General features: G+C 46.5%; 1 protein-coding gene across 1 annotated transcript in view; it reads right to left on the bottom strand.

Annotated features, from left to right (window-relative positions):
- Positions 1–5,114: 5,114 nt before the first annotated feature.
- The window catches only part of LOC118706083 (prolyl endopeptidase), a 108,644-nt gene continuing 104,619 nt past the window's right edge, over positions 5,115–9,139 (bottom strand). The window contains exon 15 of the mRNA XM_036415255.2: positions 5,115–5,877. Coding sequence (XP_036271148.1) covers positions 5,583–5,877 — 295 coding nt within the window. The 3' untranslated portion in view covers positions 5,115–5,582. The remainder of the gene's footprint in view (positions 5,878–9,139) is intronic.

Genomic DNA, 9,139 nt, shown 5'->3' with positions numbered 1-9,139 from the left:
TGAGCTCAGGGTCAGCCTACTCCACCATCTTGATCACCATCCTACCTGCCGGCCTGACACTCCTCTTTGTTGTTCTCACTTTGTTCATCCATTTGTCTCCCAAGCTTGTGAGTTTCCTTATGATTGTTACTTTGAACTCTTTATTAGGCAAATCATTTATTTCCATTTTAGTAAGGGCTTTCATCTTGTTGTGTTTTTTTTTTTTCATTTAGAAAATAATCCTGTTTCTTTCTCCTCCTCCTCCTCCTCCTTCTACTTCTCCTCCTCCTTCTCTCTTCTCTCTTCTCTTTTTTTTGACTCTCTATGTTGGTCTCTGCATTAGATAAAACAGCCATATCTCATAGCCATGCAGGATTGCTCCTAAAGGAGATGAGCCTTACTGTTCAGCCTCTCCTTACGTCTTGGTTGTTTCTCAAACCTCTGTGATTGCCCAGGTAGCCTACTTTACTCTTAGTGGCTCCCAGTAGTTGAGGGTGTACCGGACGTGTCAGTGTCCTAAAGGGGAGGATTTCCGTCAGCTCCTAGATGCAAGCTGATTGAACACCAGACCCTTGGGCAGAGCTTTTAAAGTATGTGAGAGGTTAATGGGAGAAAAAGGGAACATATGTAATACTTTTAACAATACAGACTTTTTTTTTTTTTTTAAAGCATGTGAATATTCCTCTGTCAGGGGAAGACTGGGAGGTGGACAAGTCTGCCTGCTTCCTCTGCACTGAACCCTGGGGTAATAGCCAGTTAAGAGCCGTTTCTTTGCTTGCTGCTGTCCAGTTATCACAAGAACAGAAGCTCTGTGAACACAAGCCCTGCTGGCCACCAGGCTACCAAGGGGTCTGGCACAACCACAAATGCTGGGCACTAGACATGTACACAAGCTCCTTTCTGGCAGATGCTCCACTGGATCAGGGCAGAGTGCGAAGAGGCCTCCCCTGGCCTCTGCGGGCTTTGGAGAGTATTTCAGCAGAGGCTGTTAAATTAGAAGCCTGCCCCTCGTGCCAAAGCTTTAAGATAAGCCAATAGGCATCTTTCACAGAAAGACTGGAAGCTTTTCAGTTGGCTGCCTCTCTGCTGGCAGGTAGCCAGGTGAGGTGAGTCTGTGACTCTTTAAGAACTGCTTCTTGGGTGAACCAAATGGGTGACAGTGGCCAAAATATACAAATACCCAGTTATAAGTGCAGCATGATAACTATATAGTAACAATACTATATTGTGTATTTGAACGTGAAGAGGGCTCTTTAAAAAACGATTCATTTTCTATAGTCTTATCGTTTTTTTTTATCTTCCAAATTAAAAATTGTGGTCAGACTGAAAAAACAAAAATCAAAACTGTTTTTCAGTTTGCTCCAGCCCATGGGTCTCACGGCTGCAAGCGCTGTTGGATTCTAAAGCTAGAGGACTCGGGGGCTTGTCTCTCAGGAGCAGGTGTTTAAAGCTGGGGTGCCAGATGTGGGCTCAAACCCTTCGTTTCTCAGGAAGCAGCCCTGAGGTGTGGGTTCCCTCTGTGAGTGACCGCGGGGGTCATGGTGCCCGTGTCCCAGCCTCTCCTGTTTCGGTGTGGGTTTCTCCTTTGCACAGTGTAGGTGTGCCGCTCACCTAGTTTTTGAATTTCTTTCGGAGGACATTGTTCTGCTGTGGCTATCAGTTCGGTGAGACCTTAGGAGGAGGTGAGTTCAGGACCTTCCTACTATCTGGAACCAGAGCCCTCTTATTTGTCAGTAGACTAGTGGGCAAGAGTGGTCTTTAGGGTCCAGCTGCCAGGGTTACTGCCCTGCCTGCCCACTTCCTGCCTGGGGAACTTGGCCCTTCGCCAAGTGGGGGTAAGAGTAGGGCATGGTTTATGAGGCGGCTGGAGGATGGACACATCCATCCTGGTCCACTAAGAGGGCTCCGAGCAGGGCGGCACCGGGACGCAGCCACGTAATTTACCATCGTCTCCTCCCTCTGCAGTGCCAGCTTCAGGGAGGCAGTTTTTTCTCTCTGCACCACCAGCCCCGAGCATACGAATGCATGTGCAATATATCACAATGTTCCTTATTACTTGCCTCAGTTCTCACCCCACCAGCCTGACCACCCCCTTATAATTGGACCGTTGCTTTTCTACGCCTCCCTTCAACCCCCATCTCCCTCTCCGCTTAGTTTTCCCACCTCTCCTTAACTCTTCTTTGAGTCTTTGTAACCCTTCTGGGAATTGGTTATATATACTCTATCTGGGGTACTCCCCTAGGCTGGTAAAACTGCCTGGTAAATACGGAGAAATTGGTGAGGGCCTTAGTTGAAATTTAAACTTTCAAACTAGCAGCACCATGTGTGTGTAATCGCCAAACATTTGTGGGAGTGTTAGGAATCGAGACCACTTGCAACATTTCGCAAAATTCCAGGTGTGTCCACATTGTCATCCATGTGACTTTATCTTACTGAGGTGCCAGTGCTCTGCGGCATGTCCAGCAAGGCCCTGGGCAACAAGGCAGCTAGACCACCTGTGTGACGTGCACAGCTTTTATTTCCAAAACCCTATAGGCCCAGTGGTCGGCAAACCATGGCTCTCGAGCCACATGCGGCTCTTTGGCCCCCTTGAGTGTGGCTCTTCCACAAAATACCACGTGTGGGAATGCACGTACAGTGCGATTGAAACTTCGTGGCCCATGCGCAGAAGTCAGTTTTCGGCCTGGGCAAGTCTATTTTGAAGAAGTGGCGTTAGAACACTCAAGTGGCCAAAGAGCAGCATGTGGCTCGTGAGCCTCCGTTTGCCGACCACTGCTATCGACCAACATAGGGCAGAGCAGAGGGTCAGAACCAGGACACAGAGGAAGGTGGAATCGAACAGGGAAGATACCCTGCGATCTGGGAAGGAGCACACCCTCAAGTCTTAATTCCAATGTTAAGGCTTTAAAAAGCTACCTTCAGTTTTGGGGTCTAGTTGTCCAGGTAAGCTCTAGAAATGAAAAGTAGCTTGGGAAAGAGAACTCACAATTGACAGCCAAGTACATGCTAGGTACTTAGAAATGTATTATTTCACCAGTTACTAAATGACAGAGCTGGGCCTGACTGACTTGTGGAGCGGAGACTCCGCACACGGTGTTTCCGCTTTCCGCTGCCAAGTAGATCTCAGTGGGGAGGATGGCTGGGGTCTGTGCAAGCTTGGAAAGTGCTCTGGTGAACACACAGTACAATACACAGAGGATGTATAATAGAATTGTACACCTGAAATCTGTATCATTTTTTTATCCAGTGTCACCCCAATAAATTCAATTAAAAAGTGGGGTGGGGAAAACGCTCTGGACTGAGTGGGTACAACTCGGTTGTGTACCGCAAATGACCCAGCTGGTCCAGAAACAGGCTGCCTCTGGTCTGTCTGTGCAGATGCATCATTGTCCCTGCCACGCCGGTCAGCAGTTACATGGCGCTTCGCTAGCATTAGCATCTCGCTGCGACGGCGGCGGCGATGTCAGCCTCGGCATGCACTATCTAGTGACACAGACTTTCTCCAGGGGATCATAGTGCATCCTCTGCTCACTGACGGCGGCATCTGTACAGTGCTCATTTATACAAGCGGTAACAGAAAGCATGACTTTAGAAAAGCCAAACAAGGTGGCTACCTTCCAGCTGTTATTGGTAGGTAGTCATCTGCCTGAGAGAAAACTGTGATTGGTTTTAGACCATAATTGGAGAGGCAGAGAGAACTTAAAAGCACAGATATGAATGACTTGGAAAATAGGACTTCCTTGGAGAAGCACGTTATTGGACTAATGAAGTAATCTTTTAAGCTTCTTTAAAAATTTGATTCTGGAGAAACATTGATTTTGCTGCTCCGCTTATTTATGCCTTCATGGGTTGATTTCTGTATGTGCCTTGGCCAGGGACTGAATCCACAACCTTGGTGTATTGGGACAATGCGCTAACCAACTAAGCTACTTGTCCAGGGCCTTGTAAGCGTTTTCTTTTTTTTTAAAGGTTAAGATATAACACTTCATACAAAATAATTTTTGTTCTGTCTCCTGAAGCAAGACAAAGAAGCAGTTTTCATAAGTCAGCAATTCCCAAACTGATGCCCAAAGGAACAATGTTTCATGAGATGATAAAACAAATGAGTCAAATTTTTTTTATAGCCAGTAGTTTGAGGAATGATTGATCCTCCTCTGAAGAACTCAGGGTGTTCTGAGGTGATCGAAACCCATTTTTTTTTTTTTTTAAATCCTCACCTGACAATATTCTTTTTTGAAAATTTTAATGTATTTATTTTTTAATCCTTACCCAAGAATATTTTTCTATTGATTTTTTTAGAGGGAGTGAAAGAGAAATTTCGATGTGAGAAACACATGGATTGGTTGCCTCCTGCATACACCCTGACCAAGGCCTGGGCCTGGGCGGAGTTTGCAACTGAGATAAATGCCCTTGACTGGAACTGAACCTGGGACACTTTGGTCCACAAGCTGACACTCTACCCACTGAGCCAAACAGGCTAGGGCCCAGGATATTCTTTTCATTAACTTTTAGAGTGGAAGGGAGGGAGAGAGGGGAAGACACACCCATCAATGTGAGAGAAACATGTGCCTCCCACACGGGCCCTGACTGGGGGCTAGGGAAAACCCTTAAAAAAAAAAAATGACCTTTTCTATTTCTAGAAAGTGATCTATGGGGTAAAAAACAGCTTGGGAGATGTTGAAATTTCTGACTGGTAGATAAGTTTGGATAAATGTATTTGTTTGGATAGTTCACTCATGTGGTCTTAGTTTTACATCCTAGTTCTGTACTCCGATTTCCAGTGATACTTTGTAACCAAATGGATAGACAAACAGGTGCATAATCTTTACTCTCTGGTCCACTCATTTTTCAGAGGAGGCATCCAAACCAAGGAGGCCCAGATTCTGAGCTGACTGAGTAATCAATGTGTAAGACAGTGAGCCACCTCTAATAGCTTCATCACGCACCAACAAGGGAGTTGGAATGGAATGCACTCAACTTGTTTCTGGTGCTAATTAATATCCTGGGACTCCCTTATTCAGACATTAATCTGTGGGGAAAGGCGAACTGCTTATTCCCATAGAAAAGCAACAGGATCCGGAAGGACTGCACCTCTGGAGCTGGCCCCTCAACACAAAGGAACCGGAAACCGCGCCTCCCATTCTTAAATTACATTTATTGTTGCTGCCAAGGAGTCTCTCATGAGGAACAGGTCTCACGTTTATGTAGAGATATATGGGTTAGGGTTATAGAAGCAAATTCCATGAGGTGTTCTGTACGAAGGATGCCCACCTACGACTCTTCACTCAGCAATCTAATATTCACCATGTGTTGACTGCCCTTTATTTACCCGAACATGCCTGTGGTTGTTTTTTTTTTTGTTTTTTTTTTAACATGTGCCTGCACAGGGCGGAGGGGAGAACACACACAAAACAACGCCAAGGGCTTGCTACAGAGAGGGAGGCTAAAAAAGATAAAATGGTCCCCGCAGCAGAGCTGCCCGGTGGCAGTCTGAGCGCGGGAACGGCGTTCCCAGGAAGCAGCGCGCCCAGTGGTCGCTCGGGTTTGACGGCGGGAAAGCCCTTGAGGTTCCGTGTGGCTGTCGGGAGGGGCGGGCGGCGCCGTTACGGGATCCAGTCGATGCTCAGGCACCGCGCGATGAAGGCAAACATGTCTGAGACCTCCTCGATCACTTTGGCCGTGGGCTTGCCGGCCCCGTGGCCCGCCTTCGTGTCCACGTGGATGAGCAGGGGGTTGCTCTGCTTGCGGCTGCGGCCCACGACGTGCTGGAGGGTGGCGATGAACTTGAGGGAGTGGAGCGGGACCACGCGGTCGTCGTGGTCGGCGGTGAGCAGCAGCGTGGACGGGTACTGGATCCCGTCCGCCTCCGGCAGCTTCACGTTATGGAGCGGCGAGTACCTGGAAGGCAAAGGCACGCACGGTCGTGATGCTGGCCGCCAAACGCGGAGGTGTTCGTTCCCCGGGGCCATCGAGGAGGGCTGCTGGGGCAGGGTGACCGACGAGGTTCACCGGCCTCACGCTGTGAGCCACAGGCCCGCAGCCACGCTGTGGTGACGCCAGGGCCACTGAGGACCGGGAAGGGCTCCTATCCTGGAGGATTGAATAAGAAACGGAACTCGCCGGGACTGGTTAGGCTCAGTGGTAGAGCGTCGGCCTGCGCGGACTTGAAAGGTCCCAGGTTCGATTCTGGGCAAGGGCATGTACACTGGTTGCGGGCACATCCCCAGTAGGGGGTGTGCAGGAGGCAGCTGATCGATGATTCTCTCTCATTGATGTTTCTAACTCTCTATCCCTCTCTCTTTCTCTCTGTGAAAAATCAATAAAATATATATATATATATAAAAAAGAAATTGGAGAAGCTGAGGGAAAGACAACTGACTTACTTGAGGTTGAACAGAAAGTTATTCCTCGATTTGGTATCGGAGCTCAGCTCTCTTGATTTATTAAAAAAAGAAAAAAAAAAAGAAACGGAATTCCCAGGGCTGCTGAAATAATCACACCTGGGTGCACACTGGTGGTCAGGAATGGACTATTTTCAGATTCTTACTTAGTGGCTGACAGTCTTTGTTTTTATTTAAACCCTTCCCCCCAAGGATATGTTTTTCTTGATTTTTTTAGAGAGAGAACTACTGACCAGTTGCCTCCTGTGTGCGCCCAGACCGGGAGTTACTGACCCTGCTACCTTTGGTGTCCTGGATGGTGCTCGCCTGCTGCGACACCCAGCCAGGGCCTGACTGCCTTTTTAAACCACTGACTGTGGCTGTAACAGGCACAAGCCTTTCTTCTGTTGATGAACCTGAAATCCGCTTTCTGCCCTTGAACGTCTATGAAACCTTTATTCCAGGCTCAGCGCGGCAGCCCGGGGAGGATTCCTGCCTGTGCACCAGGCTGCCGGCCCCAGCAGAGAAACCGCCCCTGGCCAATGGCGAACGTCCGTGGACGAGCAGAGGCGGCGCCTTCTGAAGTACAAGGTACGTTGCCAGTCACGGTAGCAAAGGGAGTTTTAGAAGGAAAGCACAGCTGAGTTACACAGTGGTAGATAATAGTTAAGTGAGGGAAATCTCCGGATAGTTTTTCTGTGTATTTCATTCAATGCTAGAGGCCCGGTGCATGAAATCCATGCAAGGGAAGGGGCGCTCGGCCCGGCCTGCACTCTCACAGACCAGGAACCTTCGCTCTTTACTGCCCGCCTGCTAGTTGCTCCTTACACTGCTCCTTATCACTGCCAGAGGCAGGAGAGGCTCCCGCCACCACTGCTGCACCTGCCAGCCATGAGCCGGCTTCTGGCTGAGTGGAGCTCCCCCAGTGGGAGCACACTGACCACCAGGGGGCAGCTCCTGCATTGAGCATCTGGTGTGCATCATAGCGGCCAGTTGTTCCACACAACGGTTGCTTGGGCTTTTATTATATAGATGGGTGTCATGTTTTTCAAAGGGTTCAGCATTAATGAATATAATCAATTACTCTAGTTGCTCCCAGTAGTTGCGATGGGGGCAATGGACTGTTTTCTGATCTCATTTCAGGGTTTCTGGAGTAGCTTCAGACCTCCAGATAATAGATCTATGGGGAGACTCTGCCTATTAATATTACAACCCCCTCCGCCCCCCTTTCAAGATTCACACGCCACATTTATATGTTAAAGATTCTAACAAGTTCTGTAGAAAAAAAATCTGTTAGGCTTTATTTTTCTAGCTCTCTTTTGGGGGGCCCCATGGTGCTTATGGGACACACTCCAGGGTGGGGGTGCAGGGCTTGAGCAGGTCCTTATAGGGCCCCTCTGGCTCTAGTGTGTGGGGCTGAGCTCTCTGCTCAATGGAAGCAGCAGATAAAGAGAGAAATGCAGGCCTATGAGCGCTAGGGTGGAAAATTCAAATCCAGAGAGAATACTATATACAGGTGTGGACAAAAGTAGGTTTACAGACAGAACACAAAAATTAATAAGTAATACAAGAATAAACTGTTTTGTCCTACAACCCACAACCCAAAAGTAGGTTAATAGTTGTAGTGCAAAAACAGTTTACACTTGTATTAATATTTATTAATTTTTGTATTATGGCTATAAACTTACTTTTGCCCACCCCATATATCACAGACATCTTAGGAGAAACAATATTTAGAACTTTTTCTTTTTTCTGTTTTCAAATCAATTTTAGAAATATCAGGTTCCATAAAATATTTTGTTGTATTTGTTGTCTAATTTACTCAGTATTTTCAGTTGACTTTAAAATGGGACTTATCCCCTAAAATGTTTATTTTTTTCTAAGTTAATTTGCACTATGGCTTCTTCAAATACTCAGCTTTTACCAGTATGTGCCAATTTACCAGTATTTGCACACTTAATAATAGCTTTACAAAGTCCCTCCAACTCCCTCACCAAAGAACTAAATTTATTAATAGTAATTCAAGTCATTTTAGCTGAATTTCTAACTGGAGAGACCTAGCCATAAAAAGCCTATAAAATGAAAGAAAAAACTTTATAACTTTATAATTGATTGAGAAGACTGGGACACAGGCTTGTTATTCCAAGGGCAATTCCTAAATACTGATCATCCCCAACCCCTACATGTGGGAAGAAGAGAGAGTGAAGAGGCAGGAAAAAAAAAGAAAAGAAAAGAAAAAAAAAGTAGCGGTCAGTCCTGAGAATCTATCTGCCATTGTCTTGTTATCTTCTAAGTCTGTGGTTGGCAAACTGAGGCTCATAAGCCACATGCGGCTCTTGAGTCTGGCTCTTCCACAAAAATACCATGGCCTGGGTGAGTCTATTTTGAAGAAGTGGCATTAGAAGAAGTTTAAGTTTAAAAATTTTGGCTCTCAAAAGAAATTTCAATTGTTGTACTGTTGATATTTGGCTCTGTTGACTAATGAGTTTGCCGACCACTGGCCTCAGTGGTGGAGGGACATGATATTTCCATACACAGCCTGTAGTTTCAAATACTCAGTTATACTAACAGCACAAGATAAGTTTAACTGTATTTGCATATGCCTCTTTATTTTCTTATTTTAAAAAAGGAAATCCCATATACATTGATGTGAGGTATAAGGACACCTTTTAAAAAAGTGGTTTTTGAGGGATGTACCACAAATTTAGTAGCTTTTAAAAACAACCCTGATTTTTTAATCCCCAGTTCTGTATGTCAGAAGTCTGGGTTGGCTCAAGTGG

This window comes from Pipistrellus kuhlii, unplaced genomic scaffold (assembly GCF_014108245.1).
Source record: "Pipistrellus kuhlii isolate mPipKuh1 unplaced genomic scaffold, mPipKuh1.p scaffold_m20_p_5, whole genome shotgun sequence".
Classification (NCBI taxonomy): domain Eukaryota; kingdom Metazoa; phylum Chordata; class Mammalia; order Chiroptera; family Vespertilionidae; genus Pipistrellus; species Pipistrellus kuhlii.
This window is presented reverse-complemented; position numbering and strand designations above follow the sequence as displayed.